Source organism: Contarinia nasturtii, unplaced genomic scaffold, assembly GCF_009176525.2.
Source record: "Contarinia nasturtii isolate CC-2019 unplaced genomic scaffold, AAFC_CNas_1.1 Cnas_scaffold_1500, whole genome shotgun sequence".
Classification (NCBI taxonomy): domain Eukaryota; kingdom Metazoa; phylum Arthropoda; class Insecta; order Diptera; family Cecidomyiidae; genus Contarinia; species Contarinia nasturtii.
Genome location: NW_022198836.1, coordinates 485343 through 510837, shown reverse-complemented (window position 1 = coordinate 510837; position 25495 = coordinate 485343). Strand labels below are relative to the sequence as shown.

The 25495-nt window shown below is 30.7% G+C and overlaps 2 protein-coding genes across 5 annotated transcripts; both read right to left on the bottom strand.

Annotated features, from left to right (window-relative positions):
• Positions 1–33: 33 nt before the first annotated feature.
• Positions 34–24573, bottom strand: LOC116346449. 4 transcript variants are annotated; one of them, XM_031776500.1, is made up of 10 exons: positions 24319–24573; positions 19545–21759; positions 10977–11111; positions 2636–2734; positions 2345–2498; positions 2238–2282; positions 2006–2178; positions 1884–1947; positions 1673–1744; positions 34–1606 (listed from the first exon to the last, which is right to left on the bottom strand). In XM_031776500.1, exons 2-10 carry the CDS (start codon positions 20337–20339, stop codon positions 1050–1052), a joined length of 2094 nt encoding a protein of 697 aa, XP_031632360.1. In that variant the 5' UTR covers positions 20340–21759; positions 24319–24573; the 3' UTR covers positions 34–1049. The 4 variants fall into 4 exon arrangements, with proteins under 4 accessions (XP_031632360.1, XP_031632364.1, XP_031632361.1 ...); XM_031776501.1 differs by lacking the exon at positions 10977–11111 and adding an exon at positions 19277–19303 and having other exon boundaries at positions 36–1606; positions 24319–24569; XM_031776504.1 differs by lacking the exons at positions 19545–21759; positions 24319–24573 and adding an exon at positions 12068–12222 and having other exon boundaries at positions 10968–11111.
• Positions 13946–16727, bottom strand: LOC116346453 (leucine-rich repeat-containing protein 15-like). Its single transcript, XM_031776517.1, has one exon. The coding sequence runs from the start codon at positions 16670–16672 to the stop codon at positions 15071–15073; it is 1602 nt and encodes a 533-aa protein (XP_031632377.1). The 5' UTR covers positions 16673–16727; the 3' UTR covers positions 13946–15070.
• Positions 24574–25495: the final 922 nt, after the last annotated feature.

Here is a 25495-nt window from a genome sequence, read left to right as displayed (position 1 = left end):
TTCGACATTTTCGAATCTCTCATGAAAACTGGACAGTAATTTACATAATTTGTGTGAATTAGAACATTTGGCAACATTTTTTTCTTAACAAAAACTTACCCTTAAAGCTTATGTTTCATCATTTTTTAGGGTAAATGTCGAGATTTTTTTATTTTCTCAAATGAAGCTCTTTCGTTCATTTTTCCGTAAACAAAAACATTTGATTTTAATAACATTCTCTTTTATTTCTACATACATGTATAAAGCGATCATTGTTTTTATAGTTAAATATTTGTCAGTTTTTAATTGCATTCGCTCAAATAAGAATGTATGTCGATCACCATTTGATTTCGTATTTTAAGTTGTTTTTCTTAAGGTAAATGAGAATTCAAACTGTCAGAAAAATTATAAACATATGAACGAAAAAGAAAATTTCATTCTTTTAGAAGTATAAACTTTTCATAATTCATCTGTTATTCAACCATAATTGCTGATCTCTTATGATTGTCAAGTGAAAACTATTTTCAGCATTGATAAAACGAAAAATAAGTGAAAAATAAAACGAAATATATCTATAAATAAATATAAAAATTCAAAAGAACGTTAGAGAATATATATTGTATAGTAGGAAAACAAAGTGGAACACAATTTAATCTTCGCAATTAACTTGTTTTTTAATAGAAGGAGAGAGTTGGCATTTTGAAAAGTAAAGAAAAACTTTGTCTTTGGTGCTAGGGGCTAGACACAAGGTGAACAAACTATTCGGTTTTTAGACCGAAGATTCCTGCGATTCCACGAATTCAAGATGGCGGAAATCATTGAAATTTCGACTTCATTATAAAATTAACAATTCTCGACGACTCTAAAGTAATCTAAGATTACACAGATTATGATTTACAGTATCTAACCCCTGGCGTAAAGGTCTATTTTATAATTTTGTACCTTGAATCAATAATTTAAGTATTGTCCATAAGCTTTTCAGCATCAACGTTTCTTCTGTTTTTTTCAGCATACAAATTTGAAATAAAAAAAAAAAACAACTTTTCGGAAAACAATTCTTCGTATTTGAACTATTGGCCTAACTTTGCTGGGCTAAGAACAAGCTCTGGCTCAAAATTACCGACATTGTTCGAAAAAGAAGTGATTGCAGATTGTACCGTAGATGGTTTTGAATCTACAGTAGATTTTACTGCATCCATTCTATTCAACGGTAACAAATGTCCCCCCTCATCTTGAATTTCATCACGTGATGAAATAAATGAAAAGTTTGTGCTTGTATAATTTAATTCACGTTCTTCACATTCAATCAAATTCATTGGTGGTACGTCCAACATATTTTTGCTACAAACAGAATCTTTAATGCATTTTTGTTGATTCAAAGGTGCTCGAAATCTGGATAACTTATTCGGTTTGAGCTGCTCCTCTCGCACTGGTTCTAGTATAAATGATGTGTCTGGTGTTTTTATTGCTGTATCTAGTATAGAGCATGCTGTGTGTTCTCTGATTTTTGAAGTATTCTTTTCAAAGCCATTTTTTATGTTTACTAACGTTCCAATATCTTCTTCATCGCTAACGCTTACAACTTCCAAATCATCTACTTTTTTTTCGAGGCTCGGTGCTATATTTGCTATAAACAGAGTAAATAAAAAATAAATGTAAAACCATGCAATAATCTGGTATCATTTTAGAATACCTGATGAAAAGTTGTTTTTTTCACTTTGTAAAAATAATGAAGTGGTTGCAATTTGCCGTAGCGTCTCCATTCCTATGGGAGAATCATATAAGATTAGAAAAAATAGTAAAAATTAATTGAGTTAATTCAAATATGATCTTAATCTAATGCAGATTACAATAAGTGAACGAATATTTTATAAAAAAGGTTAATGGAAAAAAAACCTTCATACCCTCGTTCATTTTGCTATTGGGATGTGTCTTCATGAAATTTAAAGCTTCTTGTGGATATTTTGTCTAAAAATAAAATAATGTATAGTATATTTATCAAATTAAAATTAAGAGTTAATCATACCTGTGTCGATTGTGCTATTAACACACGCTTATTATCAGAACAAAGCAATGACGTTGTATGATCAACATCTATTTTTCCATTTTTCTGCTTTATTTTCCGTCGATTGGACGATATACAGTTTGATGGACATATGCAGAAGAAGATTCGAAGGATACAACATAGTAGTCCAATACCTGAGTAAAATAATGTAGTGTTCATACTTTTGATGTTAATTCTACACATTGTATCTTACCAATTAACGACGGCCCAATTAATCTTAGTTCAACAGTTTTGAAACCTATTAAAAAAAGTATAAATATAAAATTAAAAAAAAAATTAATTTTTAAAACGTAAACATACCTTTTTCACCGGTACCAACAAAAACAATAACTAAACCAAGTGCAACTGTTCCCAGGCCCACATAAAGAAAAGCATTTGCAAATGAACTGGGCCCTCTTAGCGCCCCCAAAAAGTCATCATCATCTGAGGAACCACCCAGTGACGAATCGTGTATCTGAAATAATCGATCAAAAGTTATAATGGTAAAATATTAATCCCATTAAATTAAAGATCCATTTCCATAAAATGATATACAACAGTTTTATAACTGATGAACAATGTTTTATTAAATCTCGTATGCGGCCTACTTACGCGATTACGTTTTACCCAGCGTCGATGACAAGAAGCTGGATTTTCAGAAATGTCAACACGACCGCGTTCCTGCGTCCATGCTGCACGTCCTTGTGCACACTTTACAAAACACAATTCGAAAATAATTAATGAAAGTAAGTATAAATGCATGTGAAAATAATAAAAGTCAGAACACTTATTTACATCACAATCAATTTAGATAAATTGTGTCTCTTTTTATACATCCTTGAAATTTGAACTTCAAACTCAAAAAAAAAAAAACTAAATTTACAAATTGCAAAATATTTATATACAAAAATGGAATGGGTGTGTCTTATATATAGATACATGAAAATATGCCAGTAAACAAATTTGTAATGTTTTTAGTACATTCTAACGTTGAAAAATGTAACGTGGCCCATTCTGGTGGTCATTTTTGTGTCAAATGGAACGGAGATTATGTGCATGGTTTCCAATTAAAATTACGAATTCCAATGGATTAGATTCACTTGTTTCTTTCACTTCCAATAATATTTCGTTTGACAACATAATGTGAACACAACCCAATACATAAAGTTTTAAATTGAAAATCTAAATCTTACGCTCAAATAAAAAAATAAACAATTTATTTGGAAAGAGATTGGCATAATTTAATTTAAAACTCTGCAGAAGAACTATTGACGTATAAACATTTATTGAATTTAATTTTTATTTAAATGGAAATTTAAATAAAATTTATTTGTGGAATTATTATTTTGAATTTTTGAAATGTAACTGACTGTGATTTGAATGAGAAAAATTTTTTCGCGAAAATTATTCGAATTTGCTAGGATTTTTCACGAAAAAAGTGAAGACCTTTTTTTTTTGAGGAGAATTCTTTCAATTTGCTAGGGTTTTTGGTTTCGAGAGATTTTTTTCCGATTTGCTAGGGTTTTTCGCGGAGAAAATTCTCTCGATTTGCTAGGGATTTTCGCCTCAAAAAGTGACTTCCAAAAAAAAAAAAAAAAAACGGAAATTTGTCTGATTTGCTAGAGAATTTTTTGTTTTTGAAAAATCACCCCCTCCTGTAAAATGTAGCTCGCACATTACCGATTTATATGTATTAAAAATGTGCTCGCATCGTGTGACAGTATTGTTAGTATAAACAACTTCCATCACTTTGAAACAACTATCGCACCAACCGATTTTGTTTACAATAAAATTTTGTTTTGTTTTTAAGAGGATTTCTTGAGAATTTTAAGTGAGTGTTTGTAGCGTGGTTCGGGCGATCAATTGATTTTATTGTCTTTTTAATTTCAACGATTTTGTGTATTCGATGTGGAATGGATATATTCACAGTTGGTTTTGTGTTCATTTTTGTTTTAATTTCGAAATAACATACATAGTGTTGATAAAATTTGCTGTGAATATTCCAACAACATTTCGATCGGGAAAATATTTGATGTCACATTGGAAATAAATTTCACCATTCGATTTAGAACACAGAGTCACTTTGTTGAGGTAAGACGTGATATTTATGATGCGTTCTTCGTTACTGTTTCATTTGATTTGTGATAGAAGTGTTTATATCTTATTGTGTTTGTGATCTATGCTACATTTGGTGCATTTTTTTCTAAATTTGTGTCCATTTTTTATTTTCATTTATTTGTATCAGTTCTTCAAGAATGAAAAGAAAAAGAGATAACAACGATTCGCCGGTATACGATGACGAAAGAGAAGAAGAAAATTCCAATAAAATGTGGCTTGCAAACAATACTTCGACCAGAAGTGTTTGAGTGCAGTCTTCAAATGACGGAAGTTGCCTCATTGGCCTCACTTTTGATTTTATTCAAGATGGATGAAGCGCTCGATAATGAAGATCGTCAGTTCTTTTTGCGATGGGATCGTCGACAGTTCTTCTTCGATTGCTTCAATGCGGTATTGGCCAAAAATGTTTACAATAATAATAGCTGAAATCCCATACCGCCAGAGTTCGGGTTCATGGTTGAAAACTTCAGTGATGAACAGTTCGAATGGCCAAGCAAGGAAAAGTTGGAGAATGGTTTTCGTTATTTTGTCAAACAGCACATCGCAAATACGAAAACTGCTCTCACCACTTGGTGCGAAGTTCGACTTGAGTCATTCTTTGAAATGCGATACTGGTCGCAATCACAACATCAATGGACCGAGATTTGATGGCATCGACATCAGAAATGCAAAAATGTTAGTACATCGATCCAACGAATTGACAAATGGTAATGTGGAAAGAGTAGAAAAGCCCAACATTTTATTGGATGATCTGGTTGCAATTTGATGGCGACGCCAAAAATGCATGAAATTTTTTGTAGTAAAGGATCATTGGTTTGAATCGTTGTGGTTGTTCGGAAAAATGCAACGTCAATTAGCAGCTTGTCAGAGTGATGCCGCACAATTGTATACCATTCATGAAATATTCCATGACAATCCTAACTTTCAACAGCCAACAAACAATCGCCCACCGAAAAATAAACAGTTTTGCTCTTGTACCGTTATGCGATTATCATTTGAAGAGCGTGCGATTGGATATAAGAGACGTATATAGACGATTAGCAAGCGTGCTAAAATTGGTTCCCAAATTCCGCAATCCGTACACCAACCGGCTAAATAAAAACTCCGAAGAATACTACAGAGATCATGATCGAGATGGACTATGGAAATTGTTGTTCGACGTCGATAAAATCAAGCAATTAGGCAAACGATCCAAACAATTCCATCATCAAATCGTGACCAATAGTGTTTCCGTATCGGCACTGTACATCAAACTAGAGCAGGCGTGCAACGAAAATATGCATTTACAGGCGTACAATCTTGTAGGCAAGAAATACGTTATTGGCATCGATCCGAATGAAAAAACGTGGTTTGCTATAACGCGTCGCAACATCCGGAAAACACCTGATGAACCGGCCGTTGAGGTGAGATATTTTGAAATCTAACTTGAAATTTGTTTGAATCGAAACTAATTGTTTTAATGATTTTGAATTTTTAAGGAAAACATCACAATACCAAACACGCGATTCTACTGGGAAACTCGGCAGAAACGAAGAGAAAAAGAGACAAAAAAATTGGCTGGATGGTTTGATATTGAAGAAAAGGATCATCTGAAGACATACCCATTCGGTCCACCATCACCGCGTAATTCAACATGGCAATGGTACATTGAGTATCGCATCAAAATGCTACGAAAAGGAATGTCAGCATATGCTACACGCAAATATTCACGACTGGATTTTGATCATTACATGAAGTCGAACCAAGTAAATGATAACATCGTCGTGACAGTGACCAACAACCTGCCGTCAATGATTATCTTTGGTGCATCGGAGACGCCACCCAATCGGCCATTTGGTTTGAAGAGACGGAAAAGATGTCCAGCATCGCGGAAATTTTTGGTGAGCGTCAAGAAACTTGGCCATTCAGTGGTGAAAATGGAAGATGAATGGGGAACATCACAAACATACGCGAATTGCCAAGAACGATTTCCAGCGAACACAAAACCGCATCGATTCAAAGTGTGCTACGGTTGCAAAGCGAAACCGATTGCTGGACTTCCGGACTCAGTCGCTAGTCTACCAGATATAATTGTGGCAACGGTTAGCAAACGTGCTTTGCAAAAGGGACGGAAGGAAACTAAGCGTAGAGTTTGCAATGGCAATTATCAGAATATGGGCGAAATAAATTATTAGATAAAACAAATATTATAACGATTAGTTAGCGTAGCTAGGCTTGACACCATTTGTGTTACACAAATCTTGTGGCCTTGTTGTGCGTTCATAAGAACGGTATAACGGTAGTACGGAGGAGTTTTTAATTAGAAAATAGATATTCTATTTACAATTCAATTGATACTAATCATTGTCGTTCTTCTTTTCAATGTATTCACACCTGAATTTTACGTTCTGGCAACCGTAAAAATAACTGAAACTACATACAAATCCGTATCCAAATTTGACCGTGAATTTGTGCCTGGTAATGGGTGAATTTGCATTACAAATTGTTCCTTTGTCATAAAAAATCAAATTGTTCATACATATGCCAGTAAAGCTGCGAGAAAGTTGGTGAATAAAAGGAAAGTGGTGCAAAAAATTTGTGCATGCAAAAATTAGTCGCGCTATCAGACGAAACAAGTATACCAAAATCCTTCGTCGATTTTACTTATATTTGTATTTCTTATTAGTATAATTTTTGAGACATGTAATCATTTAATCTCAATTTATACCAACAACTTACCTTCCTATTTTTTTGATAATGAGAAAAGACTGTGTCTCTATGGTGCTTTTTAAGATAGATGCAGTATTTGAACAAATACATTTTATATAAATTTGATGAGATTACTTATTTGTGTCTGACAATGAAATATTTACATTTTTCAATTGGGGGTCAACTATACAAGCCCGTACAAATTTCAAAATAAATAATTTAAACTTCCTATTCTATTCCTTCTTTATTGGATGCATGCTTCAGTATGCATGCTTTTTTATCAAAAGTTTAAACTGTGTCTTCTTCAACTTGAAGATATATTATCAAATAGCTATTTGAACTGGAAAAGATCCATTTTGGCTTTTTTTCCCAAAAAAATTTTTTTCAAGCACTTCCAATTAGACAATTCATGTGACATTTTAGCGTTTTTCAATTATTATGAGTGTTACAGAACTATGAAAGCACATTTTATATTTCTTTGTACCGTAGACATTGAAGCTTCAGTGTTTATCAACGCCAAGATTACGGATGTTTCTGAAAAATGTATTAAAGATCATTGATCTCCCTTGTTTTATGATATGTTGTGACTCATCAAGAGTCTTTGGTTGACTTTTTCTGGTGGATTTTTGGACACTTCATTGTATTGTTTTCATTAGAATTCAAAACTCCAGAATGCGTAATTTAAAAAATTAAGATTTTTTGTGTATTATTTTTCTGATCAACAAAAATTATAGAGGAATAGTAATATTTCATTCATTTTTGAGCCATAATAAATTTTATATCACCTGATATTCGGAATATTATATCGAAGTTTTGAAAATCTTTCAACTTGTTAGGGGTTTTTTCTGGAAAAGTGAAGACACTTTTTTAGCGCTACATGAAGTTTGGAGCTATTGGATTTTTTTTCAGTAACCATTTCGTACTGGCCGATTTCAATGAAATTTTAATAGTGAATGTTGATGTATTTTGGACAAGATTGGAAAAGTACATCATGGTATTTCTATCAAAATTAGGGGGAAGTGATAATTTCGAAATGAGGTTTTTCTCCTGGTTCGAATGGAATAGCTATTGTGGTAGATTATAATATGGCTTTTTATTTTAATAAACACGATGTACAACGGTTATTAAGGTCGAACATCATGGTCCGTGCAATACAGGTAACATCATTTAATATGGTTATCGTGTCAGAACATGATGGTCCTTGACGACCAATAAACGATCGATATTTTCAGATATTAAACCGATATAAGCCAATAAACAGGCAGAAAAGTTCGTGTCACAGAGTAGTTTAAATGAAATATTGATTATTTGTTTATTTCGGAATTTGTTAAACAATATTTCGATGTCGTAGCGTTAAATAAATAGAAACAAAACTAAAAAACGTTGACAAAACATAAATGAGAAACCTTCTTAGCGAACGAAGCGAGCTGCCTCTTGTTTAGCTCTTCACTTTTTCCGAGAATTTCTTTTTTTCACAATTACTATTTTAGTTCGCACAGTATTTAAACATATATTAACTTTTCTAATAAAATCTACAAAAATTGACATAAAATAACGAGAATCCTACCTAAAAACTTACGAAAATCAGATTAAAATTCAACGAATATTGTCATAAAATTGAACGAAAATTATAATAAAATTGGACAACTATCGTCAGAAAATTTACAATTTATGGTAATAAATTTTCTGAAAATCTTCATAAAATTTCGTATTTTCGTAATAAATAGTCCTGTGTCCTGAGTTATGCCTTTGTGGTAGCTTAATGACGTGAAACTTTGCACAAGCTGTTTTTTCCACCAAAAAATGAAATTTTAAGAAATTTTTATGCAAATTAGCATTACCTCCCATACAAAATTTTCGGTTATGAGCCAAAAATCGAAAATTTTGTATGGGGGAACCTATATTATTGATTGAAATTTCTTTAAACTTTGTGAGATTATTTATTTTGATAAGAAAATAATATTCACAAGTATTCACGGCGATTTAAGTTACTGCAACCAAACATAGACCATAATTTCAGTTTATTCCCAAAATTTCGGTTCCATGCTTTATTTTTATTCAAAAACGGTAACGAAAACGGTGCGCAAATGAAATGACGAACCTCGGACTATTTATTACGAAAATACGAAATTTTATGAAGATTTTCAGTGAATTTATTAACATAAATTGTAAATTTTCTGGCGATATTTGTCCAATTTTATTATATTTTTCGTTCTATTTTATTCTGATTTTCGTAAGTTTTTAGGTAGGATTTTCGTTATTTTATGTCAATTTTTGTATATTTTATGACGAATTTCGGAGATTTTATGACGAATTTCTATTTATCCTTAACTTTTATCTAAAATGTCATTCATTTTTAAATCGATTTCACATTTACTGTAATAAATTCTTATGCTTCCTTTGGTCACTTTGGCATAACCGGAGATTTTTTATCAAAATGAACTTAAATTAATTTTTATAGTCGATAATATTCCCAATGATTGATGAAAGATAAATAATAAATCTGTATTTTAATGTGCACATACTTGATTTGATTGTGTTTTTTCTATTTTTAGTGACTTATATCGAAAAGTGCATTTTTCAGTATATTTTTCACTATATAAAAAGTTCTGTTCATAGCAGAAACTTATAGAAGCATTCTATGTGTTAAGTCGCCTATCGTTCCCCTAGAAGTATTTAATTGAGATAATATAAACAAGTCTTGATCTAGATATAGGCAGAGGAAGCTGAAAGCGAGAATAAAAAAAATAAAAAAAATCGTTAAAATTGATTAATAGTAAAATACTAAATAAATTCTCACTACATAAAATTCGAATATTGCGTTCATTTTGTCTGCCAGTATGGAAAAAATAGTCATCATTTTATTGATAAATTATAGAGTTCAGGGACTAACTAGGAAAGGGACTCCACAAATTCTTCTGCTTCAAGTATTTCCAAATTTTAATCCAATATACTGTATGCACAGACTAAAAAAGAGTAATATTTTGTAGTGTCGTGTGATAAGTCAGGAAATTTCGACCGAAGATGTTCGATGGGGAAGAAATTTGAAAAAATTACTCGTTATATAATGGTATTTGTGGCCTCTTTCACTCCTCTAGGCCTAAGAATTTGTGGTAGGTAATTTTGATAATAATATTCATATGTATCACCTTGTATATTTTTGGAAAACTTTACTTTGAATATATATAGTTTATATATACGATAGAAGAAGGTGAGAATTTAAAATATGTTTTTTATTTACAAAATTGTTCCAAAAATTGTTCTTTCAATTGGCGATGCAGAGCTCTTAAGTTTTTTTTAATAGAAATTATTATAAATGTCTGAATTGAAAATAAGTTGATTTCAAAATCGCACATAAAATTTGTTGACTATTCTTATCAGGGGCAATATTTGAATTCTAGTTCGTGATCGATTCTTAGTGATAGATATGTTTTGATTGGTTCTAGTGAATATATTTTAATCATAGAATAAAGTTTAATTTCAAATTGTGTTTTTATCTGGCAATCAGAACGTCTTCATTATTTTTTATTGCATATGGTTGTTGTTTATTGTAGTTTTGAATCAAATTTGATCATAATAGAAAAATCATCATAGTAAATCATAAACCACAAACCAGAATGCAATAAGTCATAAATAATATTCAATGCAATACGACATTACATTTAAAATAACGAAATTATCTTTATGAAATGAAGGTTGGAATTTGTTTTTGTACACTTAGAAAAAATGTTTAGAATTTTCGTTGAAGCGATTACCAAATTTCAAAGAAAAGAAGTTTCGATCTTACCAAAAAACAACACTTTCTTCTTTTTATGTAAATTTATAGGTATTATTCTATTAATTTTAATTTTTCCAAAAACAAAAACAGAATATAATTTGTGTACAAAGCTATAGTACTATCTTACAATTTATGTATATTTATGATGAAGAAATCTTTTGAGTTTTGACTACTTTGTTGGAATCTTCGTGATTGCCTTTAAAAACACAATGTCAAATTGAACTGTTGTGTTTCAATTTGTGTTAAAACACTAAAGTCATGATCAAAGTGTATTTTTCTTTCTAAAAAGTGTCAATTAAGCGATGCATCTCTATAGTATTTATATCGTGTTTTAAATATCTATAAAAACAAGTAAAACACCTTTCGTACGCTTGTGTCAAGATCTCCGACCCACTGATCGGGTGGGTACTGCGGAAACGGCTGCAATTGTTTTACAGATACATTGCTTGGTAAATCGTATAAGCGTCCTTCTCTGCGCATGCGTCTTCTTTTAGCAATTCGCTTCTAATAATTCGAAGAATTAATAAATTAATGATTCGTAGTATTAGAATCGAATTACCTAGTAATAAATAACAATTCGACCTCACTAGTAAAGTCTGTATTAAAAGTATACATAAGGTGGCAAGATGTCGTTCTTTTGGAAGCTGTTCTCGTCCCCTCAATTCCGCATAAAATTTGGAAGATAGCTCAAAGGTCGTTAAGATTATTGCCAAATATGGACATATACAGTGAATCTAATTTTTTTGATAGGCAAAATAACAAGCAAAGTAAGCAGAGAAACTCTCCACTAACATAGGATTCATATACGAATGGCGTGTGAGTGGAGTGTGTCATGCAAAATGTTGTCTACCAAAAATATTAGATTCACTGTATTATACGGAAAGTGATGCAAATGAAAGCACTACTTTATTTTATCTATCCAAAAAAAATTGACAACGCGTTTATAAAAATCCTTTAATTTTACATGACTGATTATGCACAATAACGCCACAATCGATTCATCGTTCAGCAAATGCAACTAAGCTTCAGATAAATCATCAAGGCGAAGGAATGCTGTTCGGTGCAGTTATTATAATTATTATTTATTAAACTTTCACATACAAGATTGTATCGCAGCAAACCGTGTACAACAGAAACAACTGCTTGTGTTAAAGCGCTGTTTTTAAACGTCACCGTGTATTATTGTTTGTGACGTTACTGTACATTTGAATCGTTGCGGAGAAAAAGTAGCTCTTATTTTTCTCCAAATAATACTGCAACATGAAGTTTTTTTCACACGGTTTATTTGTTGTAATACAACATCTTCAACATCTGGCCACCTTAGTTATACCTACTAAGCCCGGTCCGGTTCATTTTTAGTCGATGGTTTTCCATTGTCATTGGTTTTCCACCAATGATAATGCGTTGCATAATAATATAATATGAACCGTTTTAAAACTAAAATGAACTTCACGGCTCACCTTACTCCGTATCATTAGTGCTGCTTGCATTGTTATTATCAATTTTTTGCAACTTTTCCAGAAGAAATCAAGTTTGTCTCATACGTTGAGCATCAGTATTTAGTGTTAATCCATGTTATAGTTCATATCCACTTATAAAAATAATCTTCATCACGTTTAATCAGTTCCACTTTATTTGTATATAGTTTGGAGTCACTTAAACTTTAGAAAGCGCATTATCTACTGCAGTTTATCTAAGTATCGCCATATTTTGATATATAACACTGTGCCCGAATTTGAAACTTTTTTTGTAACAAACGGGAGACATATCCATTCTGCCTAGGTAGAAATGATATGTATCCCGTTTGTTACATTTTACAACTAACACAGTATATATACTCAAATAAATCTTATAAAAGCTCAAATAAAAAAATGCAAAAACATTTTTTTCGTTGAGTAACTAGTACACTTGATTTTACCTTTATTTCAGTTTAAAGGGCAACCATGATTAATTATATTATTAAATTCTATTAAAACTCCATCATTGAAAAAATTACGTACGGATGTAAATTTTTGCTACACCATAATGAATCGCCGTAATGCCAATGCATTAATGGAAAAAAATAACCCAGATATGAATATAAATGAATGTCCGAGAATGAATGTGAGACTTCTCCTGTGATTTTATTGAAATGTACCAATTTTGTTGACTAGTGAGTACTTTTTACATTCTAATAAAATTTGATTACAAGTCTCACATTCATTCTTGGGCAAATATAGACATTATGTCCTGTATAGAGCACATCTGATTCACTGATTCATTCGATCTGATGGGGTGTGCTGTTTTCAAAATGTCAGATATATTCCACGTGCTTGTTCTTTGCATTCTTTGTTAGAAACAGTATCTGAATTAGGTTATATGTATTATTACCGACAATGGCATCAGCCTTCTAAATATTACTTGATTGAATTTGCTCGATATACAATATATCTCTCAAAAGATAACCAAATCTTTTTTACACGCTTTTAATGGTTACTCATACCAAACTGTTTGACCATATTTTCTTAAATACTGCTGTAGAGCGGTACACATACTTTTTTGAATCTATTGACATACACTCCGCGAAAAAAGGATAGACGCAATAACATTTTTCCAAAAATCTTATTTAAAAAGCATAGATTTCTTTGTGATTTTTTTGTCAATTTATTTAGCAACTATTTATGCACACATCACAAAAAGATTTATCAAAAATAATTTTAAGAAATTTATTTTTTTTTTCAAGTTTTTCGAAATTTTGTACTCAAAAAGTGCGAAATAAGGATAAACGCAATCACTGTTTTGCTTCTAATAAACAATGTTGTTTACATTTTTATGATGTGTGTTGATGTGATTTACCGTTATGCACCGTCTACAGTCAGTGCATGCAATTTCACAATATTTGTGACGCAGTTGTCATTTGAATTACAATCGAAAAACAATGGGACGTGCAAATCAATTAACTGAAGCGGAAAAATTATCTGCACATGTCAAACCGTCAGATACATACGTCCTCAAGGGAAAAATTTAAGGGGAGAAGCAAAAAGTGAAAGATAAATTATTGGAACATTTTCAAGGAAATGAACAGCCTATACTTTTACTGACGCAATTTTTTAGCATTACCAAATGCCAAATCACAAACATTTTGAAAACGCAATTGCATGTTTCAGTCAAACCTACGAACTGATTGATTTCGCTGTATACAGCTCGTCAGTGCAATATTTTTGATAAATCTTTTTGTGATGTGTGCATGTGAATAAATAGATGCTACATAAATTGACAAAAAATCACAAAGAAATCTATGCTTTTTAAATAAGATTTTTGGAAAAATGTTATTGCGTCTATCCTTTTTTCGTGGAGTGTATAATATCTTATAGACTGTGCAAGTGGTACCATATTTTGATTCTTTCTTTAGCTATGTTTCTGTTGTATTTGAAAGAGTATAATAGAGAATAAGGAATTAGAAAGAAAGAGAAAGGGTAGGAAACAATAGAAAAGAGAAGAACATATTTTCTTCATTGCTAACAGTTTATGCAAAAAAATACTTTTTATTTTAGTTTAACAATTTCAAACTGTAAATCTAACACTGGTTTACTTCGAAAAAGTTCCCAAATGAAAATAAAATTTATTTTTAAAGGCGAGACTTTATTTCCAAAGTATTCACATGAACCATGAACTTTTTTATGTGAATCATTTCTGAGTTATCAAATCAATCGTAAATATATAATTTGATCTTGAGCAAGGTATATCTAACAGTTTGAATGATTTTATTTATATTATCAAATTTTGAAATACTTGTATAGGTTTGTGGGCTAAATTGAACGCCTGAGAATACATGCATGGATTTTAAATTCGTAACTCGAGAAAAAAGGCATTTGCTACTCTGCAAGAGATAAATATAAACTAGTTATCTATTGACAGATTCTTACTGCACGCTTGTATGTAACAAAACGAGATAATCAATTTTGCATAATACAATTTATTTTGCGATTCAATTTTATCCTTTTAAGCTGCTGTGTTTGTGTCACATATAAACAAATCAAAATGTACCGATACAAAAACCACATTCATTGAACAAAAACCGAAGTCAAATACAGCCACTTATAAGAATACATTTGAATGAACAACAAGTGATATGACTTCGTATAGAGAATTCGTCGCACGCAAAAATGATTATCTCATTTTCTTATTTTTGGTGAGAGTTGAGTATAAATCATCCGTTAACTTGTTTATACTTCTTTGTTACAACAAATTAATAGTAAGTATTTTTTTCTTGCGATAAATACAAAATCCACTATTTTGTTAAAGACAAACAATTGTAACATAACAGATCTTGATTCAAGCTTACAATAATAAAGATATATAAAAACAAAAATTATAATCACGAAAACACAACGCGGTATTAACCTGATTCTATTCATTGGACTCAGAAAGCATAGGATAACTTTTTCAGTCTTTTGCCATGACAAATACAATTATTTTTATTCTTAATTAATGTGTAAAATATTTTCAATTTTTTTGCCAGCTTCATTGGCACTTTCAATTGTATTCTGAATAACATATTTTAGTTGAAGTAGACGTAATTTTTGATCGTAAGCAATTCCACCTGGAATATTAGTTAAAACTGATTTCTGTTTTGAAACTTCAGCATCACTTTCTTTCAAAGATACTGGATTTTCGATGATTTGGCTTTCGTCGTTTGATTTGCATGGAATGCCCTTTATGTTTTCGGTATTTTTCGTTGAATCGATTGAGTCGAGTGCAATGCCATTACTTTCAAGGTACTTTATAATCGATGCTAAGTGTTGACAAGACCAATTATTTTGCGATATACTCATTTTCGAAAGTGCTGGGAATATTTTTCGTAATTCTGTTGCATCGATTTTGGTAAGATTGTTACCATCTAAATGCAATTTCAATAAACTCGTCATAGAAACGAACATTTGAAAATCGATATTACCCAAATTATTGTAAGATATGTCAAGTATTTTCAATTTAGATTTATGTGAAAAAAGTCCAAAATAAATTTTAGAAAGTCCACTGTTTTGCAGATTTAAGATTTCCAATCGATGCATATTTGCAAATGAATTAAGACCAATGTCATCCATCGTATTATTCATCAAATCGAGATGGATTAAACTTTCGAATCGTGTCAAATTCAAAATTTTCTGTAATTGATTGTTTGCCAAATCAACATACTCCAAATTCGTCGATATTGCATCATAACTATCAATATAGGATATGTGGTTGTTGTTAGCAACTACTCGTCTAGTACGTGATCCAATATAACATCCAATTGAATTTGTGTTTCGAATGTCAATACTCTGTGCATTTATAACGCAGCAACCTAAGTTTGCATTTGGGTTATTATGTAAATCAAATTCATTTACACGAGTTAAATGTCTAAATGTTAGCTCACCATATAGCCATTCAATTGCATTGTCATTCAAGTATATACCATGTAAGTATATATTTTGCTCAAATAATTCAGTCGGTATCATTTTAATCAAATTATGACTCAAACGAATAGTTTGCAATTGAATTAATGGTTTGAAACAATTTGCTGGGATTAATTGAAGTTTGTTGTTGTCCAAGTTTAACATTTTTAATTGCTCAAGTCCAGTAAAGGCATCGGTATGGATTATTTGAATTTGGTTTCGAGACAAGTCCAATTGATTCAAGCTTTTCGCCAAATGAAATGTATTCGTGTCAAGAACGCCAATATTGTTTTTAGAAAAATCCAAAACGAAAAGCTCTTTGCTGTTACGAAACACTTCTTTTGTTAAATTCTTCAATTTAATATTCCAGCCGTATAACGTTTTGATGTTTGGAAAATTTGTGAATATTCCCAATGGCAAAAAGTGCAGAGTACAATTATCAAAAATAAGCTCTCGTTTTTCATCGGCAATCGGATTTGGTTTGAATGTGACATTTTGTATAATTCCATCATTTATGTGACGAATGAAACAAAATCTTCGTCCAAAATCTGTATTACTTATAGGATCACATTCAATTTGAGTACTTTTTATCGTTTTGAACGAATACACACAGTATACGCAAATATATGAAAATAAATGCTTCAAAAACATCACGTCTTGATATTTAGTTTTACTCCTGTAATCTTCAAACGTTCGAGTAACACTATAAAATAACAACGCTTCAAGAAATTTAAATTATGTTTTGAAGTAACTGATAAATATTGAAATGCGAACTAATCTGCAATTTTATCATAAGTTTATAACAATATATGTTTATATTTCTACGTACTTCCTGAATGGTTATAGTAAAAAACACTATCATTATCAACGTTATGTTTCATTGTATTTCCTGCAAATGCTTTATACAACAAAATCATATCCTTCATTTGTTCCGATAGTCAATAGTAGTTTAATATACAGGGTGGGACAGAATAACTGAAGGGTTTTTACTTAACATTCTTACGACTGTACAATGACTTTTGATTCACCTGGTCTTGCACCGCTATGTTTCTTGATCCTTATGATAGTGCGCATTCCGATTCATTGTTTATTTGAGACGCAATAACAATGGATGTGAAACGTCAACTCATCTTAAATTTGCACAAATGTGGTTTTCGGAATATTGATATTTTCCAGTAACTACAAAATGAACAGGTTTGCATGACATTTATTGAACGTACTATCAAACGATACAAGGAACGTGGAACTGTCGACATACAAAAGAAAACCGGGAGAAAGAGATCAGTTCGTACTCATCAAACAAGTCAAAGCCAAAATTCGCCGAGATCGCCAAAGATTCTTCCGGCAAAGAAGTGCCAGAAAGCTGGCTCAAAAGCACAATCTTATCCGGTCTTCGATGCGACGTGTTTTAAAAGAAAACTTAACCTGACACCTTTCAAAAAAGCCGTCGACATGGTCTTACGATCAAAAATATGCAAGCCAGAAAACAAAAATGCAAAGAACTGTTGCGCCCGCACGCCAATTCAAATATCGTTTTTTCGGATGAAAACTTGTTCTTGCTACAGCCAAGTCTCAATGCACAAAATGATCGTGTGTACGCAGTGTCTGCAATAGACATTCCTGCATACGAAAAGACCGTTGAACGATTGAACGATTTCAGAATGTTCTAAAAGTGATAGTTTGAGGCTCATTTTTGGCCGATCGAAAATTTTCTCTGGTTTTCATCGAAAAAGACGTAAAAATCAACGCTAGATTTTATAAACAAGAAATATTGTGCAAAAACTTGTTGCCACAAGCGAAGAAATTGTTTCGAAACGAGCCATGGGTGTTTCAGCAGGATGTCGCACTTGCACACCGAGCTAAGACAGTGCGACAATGGTTACGAACAAATTTGGCAGATTTCATTGACAAAGATTCATGGCCACCATCGTCTCCCGAATTAAGCCCATTGGATTTTTTTTGCTTGGGGCTACATGACAACGAAGCTCAATAGTCTTAAGACCACGAAGGTTACCAATTTGAACACATTCAAAAAGAAAATCGTAAAGATTTGGGACGAAATTCCCATGAAATTCCATGAGTGACTCGTTTTCAACACCTCTGAGGCTGGTAATCAAACAAAACGGTGCCAGAATCAAATCCAAAGGCTAAATCTAAAATTTTATGTTAAATTCTACTAGAAAAAAAATATATATTCCATTTTATTCAAAAATGTGTTTTTTAGAGTCAAAAATAAAGCCTCCAGTTATTCTGGCCCACCCTGTAAGTATAAAAATGATCTTGTTGGTGTGACAAAAGAAAGTTTCAAAAAGATTCTATTCTCATTGAAGTATTTTTTTTTATTTTTTTTTTTTCACTTGTATTTCATTGATTTTTATCTGAATATTCAAAATTCATTTTTAACTACGGAAAAGAATATCAACGATTGAAATTTTCCCAGAAATGCTTGCAAAAAATTGAAGGAATGCAAAGAGACATCTTCAATTTTGTTGAAGGTATTCCTTTGCATATTACCACAGCTACAGCTAATTTACGAATCAAGAAGGCGTATAATTGTACCAAAGAACAAATAAATTTATTGCTATATATGCAACTTTTGATAACAATAATTTTTTGCTCTTTATTTTAATGCAACATACTAATATAAATGATCTGAGTTGGATCGCATTTGAGAAGTATATAGTAACTAATAAAAATAAAACTAACTTTCAAACATGTACAATGTACATTGAGCACTTTTGTTATGACTAACATGAATTTAATAGAAAGTAACATATTACCGTTATTATTAATTTGTTTACAGTAAAGATAACTACATTTTGTATTTTTGTAAGCCAGTGCAAGCAATCTTCTTGATTTGAAAAAAGAAATAATGTTTTCTTTTTTCAATCATCAAGGAAAAAAAGTCAATTAAACTATAATCAAAACATGCTTTTCAAAAAATAGAAAGAAAATATATTGTGAGATTTACCTTTCGAAAAAGTTTTTAACATCAGTATGAAATAAATTATTTCAAATTACAATATTGTTTAATTTGATTGAAACAACATATTTAAAACTTTTTCAAAATATGTAAGACTGGTTTAAAAATAATGTCATGTACGTAAATTTGATTGTATATTTCATGAGAAGCAACGTCAGTATATTATATACTATGAATACAATTCCAAAGTGGTGCATTTTGAAATTGATTTAAATCTCTATGTGTTTAGTGTTAGGTTTGCAGTGGATATTGGACACTGATAGCACACTTACCATAAATAAGTGGTATACAAAAACATTCTTTAAATGGGATAAATAATTGTATTATACATAAAAAAATAGCACTCTATTTTTTTTAAACAACAGAAACACATATCACACATTAAATACGGTTAAAAACGATTAAAATTTTGGCTCAAATGAACGGGAAAATTTAGTTTGGAATATTTTGGACATATTTACTGTAAAAATAAGAAAAATCTTCCACAAAAACGGTAAATTTTGCATGATATATGTTTATAACTGTGCATTGTCACTTTACCTCAATGTGTTCACATGTGCAAATACTCTGGTGCTCCGAGTCATAACATTCCGAATCAGTCCATCTTTCCAATAGACCTGATTGCTTGAGCGTCTTTTTTATTGGATAATCGTCGTCATAGTCTGTATCGTCTTTCCTTAAATGATCGTCACATTTTCTTCCTCGGTAGAAGCTACATTTGCGTTCCAATTGTTCAGGTGTGTGTGGCACTGGCGAAGCCGGTATAACAATGCACGGAACATTTATTTTATTAAATGCATCTCCATTATCATCATCATAATCGACTGTGGATATATGAGGCTTTAATGATGGACTGTCCGGTGGTGTGAATTCATATTGTGATACAAGTGGTATCGAAGCAGTTGCTGATTTTATTAGCCGTTGAGTGCTCAAGTGGTGAGCAGAAGTGGGCCGAGGTGAAACTGGCCGATGGTGATGATGATGTTCATGTGCTAGGGAAGGATGTTCATGTTCGTGTGTATGATAGTGATGGTGATTATGGAAATGTGCAAAGTACTGATTGTTCGATTCATTTATTGGTACTAAGATTTTATTTTGTGTCGTATAACCGGCACTGAGCTTTCGCACATGTGCTTGTGGAGCACGAAGATATGAGGATGGTAGATTATGAAACTGTCGACTTTGTGCTTTTGGTGTTAAATTCGAAGCTCTTGAAGCAGCAAGTTTATCTTTCAATCCTTGCTGCAGTAAAGCTTTGTTTTTAACATTTTGGGCCTGTTGGACTTTTCTTTTTTGCCTGGCACTAACTGAGTGTCCAGCAGCTGCTGCATACATGCTTATTTATCTTTTTTTTTTTGAAAAAAGTCCCTTTAACCTTTTATAAACTTTAACTGTAGCTCTATATATAATACATATAAATTTATTATCATAACTCACGATTCAAACAATGTATCAAGTACAAACGATATAACAACTTGCATTCAATAATCAAGACATTTTCACTAAATTAAACGCATAACAATATATTTTATATATGCTTCTTAATAGAAAAACTATCATAAGAACTAATATACAAACTAGGCCAAGGGACTTTGTATTCTTATATTGACCACAGCACAATAGCAGCTCTATTGACGGTTATTTCGATAAGTATTCTTGATTATATTTATGTTCCTCTTTCCAAAGGTTTACCAATGAATAAATGAACACTTTGACCATATGAAAGGTGAATGATGAACTATATGCCACTCAACTTGATTTAGCATAAATTTACCATCCATTTAATTAAATGAACCTTAACATTTCAATTCATCTTTACACTTCATAAATTTATGGCAGCAATAACAAAAAAAAAACTAATGTTCTACCGTTTATTCATATAAAAACTGTCGTAAAATAAATTAGCTATATTTTAGTAGTCGCTATCAGCTATATATCCTAAATGCATTTGTTACTGTATTAATGCTTATCTTAGTTTGCATTGAATTTCCGGAATGTAGAATGAAAAAAAAAACTAGTTTATGGTTTGTGCATTATATATCATAGAAGACAGTCAGTGAACACGAAATTGTGTCAAAACTATGATATTTATTTAACTTTTTTCAACTTTTGGAAGTTTTGTAGTAATCTACATGATTTTTATCTCATTCTCATGATTGAAATGCTACTCTACAATACAAATGAAACTATATTTATTTTTAATATAAATATTTTGTAAACAAATTGGCTGAACATTATAAATTCAAGTGATCAAAAACACTTCATATACATTTATCATAATCTTTTGAGTACATATGTTGCATAAGTGTATGAATATGGACATACTAATTTATCTTATCAATAGCTAATCTTATAATACTATGTACTATTACTATTGTCTGATTGTGTAAATACCCCTTTATCGAAAATATTTCAAATGCTTAATAGAACAGCTACTTATCATTTTGTAAATTCTTGGTGAATAATTCCTTTTTCAGAATTTAAACAATTCAATTTTAACATGCAAAGAATGATTTTCTATAAAGCAGAAATTATTTGGAAAAACGCCAACGCCTTATATATCATTAAATAATAATGATTCCAATTTCAAAGTCTAAGAGCATACATAAAAATAAAGAAAATGTAATGTGGTGTGGTGTGATATATAGATTTGTATACAATGTGCACATATAGTGGGAAAATGTGGGATAGTTTTGATACAGGAAGTTTGATGTGTTTTTATTTATTTTAATTTAGTCATTTTCCGGCGTAACAGCTGAAATAAAAGTAAATTTCTCATTTAATTGTATTAGTTGTATAAAAATGTCTGATTTTGCTGTGATGGTGATGCGATTAAAAAGAAATTAAATGTGAACTAGAATAAAAGTTAATTGTTCGAAACTAAAGCATTTATACACAATTCGAACTATGAAAAAATAAATAAAATGAAAATACAAAAAAAAAATCAGCATTTCAGGTGGAAAACGCAAGGAGTGCGCTGTGTTATGATTGAAAAGGTGGTTGAAAATATTTCAAAGATTTATGCAAATGCTGAAATAAATCAAGAGTTTTTCTATTGTGAAACGGTAATAATCTGGTCGCTATCTTTTTTCTTTATACATGTTTCCTATGAGAAGTTTTATTTAATCCCCTAAAAGCATATACTTCAATGTGTGTGTGTGTGTGTGTGTGTGTGTGTGTACATGTACATGTACCATAAATAGTCACATTTTGCTTTATTGTGATAACATCACACCAGTGCAAAATACATAGTTAGGGTGGTTGGAATATATTTAATAATGGTCATTAATATTTATTAATGGTCAATTATTCTACTGTGTACACTTTGTTATACACACTAAAGCTAAAGAGAGAATTAAATGTAATAATATAAAAGTTATATGAAATCAAAAACCAAATTGCAACTATTGCCGAATTTATTTTATCAAAGTTGTTTCACAAAAAAATACATGTGGCCATTCTGTGTTTGTTAGTTGCAAACTGAATATGTGCAAACAAATAGAAACCTTCTGATCAATAACATGATAAGCACCTTACACCACACCCAACAAAGAACTATTCGAAAAAGTTCCTTTTATTGCTTCAACCATTTATGTAATTACGTCATTTATTTCATTTTGTATGCAAAACACTTGACTAACAAGCTTCTTTTTTCGTATTTTTTACTTTTTTTAAATTTTCTTTGTTTAACATCAAGCAAAGGAACACTTTTGAGTGAAATTTCATTAACATACATACACAGATATTGGAAAATCCTTAATATGTCATAAACAAAAAAATATGGAATGGTATTTTCTTTTCATAATTTAGTTTTCATGAATGGTATGGACATAATGTTTTTTATCGACTAGGTGGGAAAATCTATGCAATATGTCATGATTAAATATTTAATAATTAATCTGTGAGTTTTTCCACAGATTCGGTATTTCACTCAACATACACGGACAAGGATAATTTGATTTCAAATAGGTATAAAAAAAATATCTGCACGATATTCCATGAATGCCATTGTCTGTGAATATTGAAAGTAGAATATGTGTACAAACAGGTTTGATCAGTTAACTGTTTAAATAAATCATTTGTGTAATGTATACAGGCCATACCAGGAGAAAATTACGGAGAAAATCATTGAACATTGAATAATATAAAAGTAAATAATGTTATTAGTTAATATTATATTATTACAAAATTGCAATAAAAAATACAATTTCTAAGAAAATATTTTTCAATTGTATGGAATCATGCATTATTATTTTTCTCCTATACAAAATTCGATGCAATAAATCAACAGAAAGGTTAACCCAAATCAGATAATTTCTTCAAAGTCGACAAAAATATTCAATTTAAGTATGAATATTTTTTAAATCTATTCAACATAATAATATCACTATCATCTATTAATATTTTTTTCCTTATTTAAACTGCAGTAGATTTTTTTTCGAATAAACTTGAATGGAATCCATTGTATTCACACATTATACACATTCATGTATTATTTTGATGAATAATCCAAAATATTGAACTAAATGTATTTATAGTTCTCAATCACTTTGTAGTAAATTCTAACATTTGGCATTTATTTTACTTTAGCTTTTCTCTCACTTTTAACCACAACACATAGTATTTTTGTTGAAAATCTGTGAAACTGTGTAGTTACACACCATTTTAAACTGTCGGCCACACAGGATAAAAACAACCAAAACTATAAGTTTCTGTTAAAAAGAAATCAGAATTTTGAGGAATAGAATGCTACAAATGAAACGAAAACGGATAGTTTTGCGAGACTATTCGCGACGATGTCTGAAAAAATACTGGAAAACAAAATTACACCATAAACTTTGAAACTTTGAAGGTGAGTTGATTTCACTATGTTAGTGCTATTGGAGAAAATGTAGATTTCCCTACCCAATTTACTCTGTGTTTATTTCAAACCAATTCTTATACTATCCACACTAATGTAGGTGTATGAGAGCTTGTCTCTGTGTTTGGAATATTATTGTGGGTGGACATTCCTATATAATACATGTCATGTATATACTATAAATGTATAAATATATAATTTTTTTATGAGACCAATCTTTTGCAAATGTATTTCGATAAATACATAACTTATTATTTTTGATTAGTTCCAAGATGAAAAAAGTCTTCATTTTCAACCACCTTTGTTTTCAAACTTTCAATAATTATCGTATTGAGAAAGGTTGCTGATGAAAAGAATGAAATTTTTCCAAACATATATAGAGTCATAAATATTCGTGCACACAATGAATCCTTTTTGCACTAAACAACAAAAATATATTTTAAAAATGCATACCTTAAAAGCCAATGGAATTGTGTATTAATTTTAACACTTCGCCAATTTCACTGTATATTGTTGTATCAATTGATGTAAATTCTTCAGTTACACTTGTTGTAATGAATAATACTTATTTGAAGGAATCTAAATATTTTGAAAATTGTGCGTGGTTTAAATACGTTGAGTGCCAAATAAATTTCGGGCACTATTGTTATCTTGACATTTTTTAATATATTTAACTACATGGTTCCATTGAACAAGAATAAAAATCCACACATCTGTTAGATAAAAACAAAACAAAATGAGTGGTGTGAAAGTACATAAGTAATATGAATTGATTCAATAAAAAATTGACTTCTTAACTATTTTTTGGATACATATCATGTAATATTCCTTTCTGAATTTTTCTTTCTTAGATAATTCTGCGCACTTTTAAACATTTGCAAATGGAAATCCAGAATACATACATTTAATATACCTCATAACACTCACGTAACGTTATAGTGAAAATTTTGTCTTTTCTATGAATAAATTCGACAGCACTTATATGTTTATTTAAATATTTCCATTTACAATAATTGTACTTTTTTTTTCTTTAATTATAGTTATATTCGTGATTATAAACTTTTCATTTATTTTGAAAAAAATAAGAAAATTTATAGTGTTTTTAATTTTGATTCAAGGAAGAATGTACTCTTTTCTCTGTCTTATGTAGATGACCATATTCACTATATATTTTGTTAATGAAGTATTTTAAGAGAAAATATTGGTCTGAATTTCGTGTGCAGAAATTTTGAGTTTGTGTAGAAAGTTGTTACGAATGAATCACAAAATTGGAAGCATTGGTACTGCTATGTCTAATATGAAAGCTGTATAAAGCGAATGACTATTGTGACACATTTATTTGGCTAAATGTCGCGTGCGAGGGTTTTCTAGACACAGACGGAAAATATGCACACATGTGAAATGTGTAAAAGCTACACAACACACACACACACACACACACACGCCCATTTACTTGATATGATATAAATTCGAATATATGTTCTATATGTCCTCACAACACTACAAATCTCGAAAAAAAAAATTCTCTATTAAAAAAATATAAATTTTCTAATTCACACATCTTTTAAACTGATGAACAAATGAAATGGAATATCTTACGCTTTTGTTCACATAATTTTGTTTTCCAGCA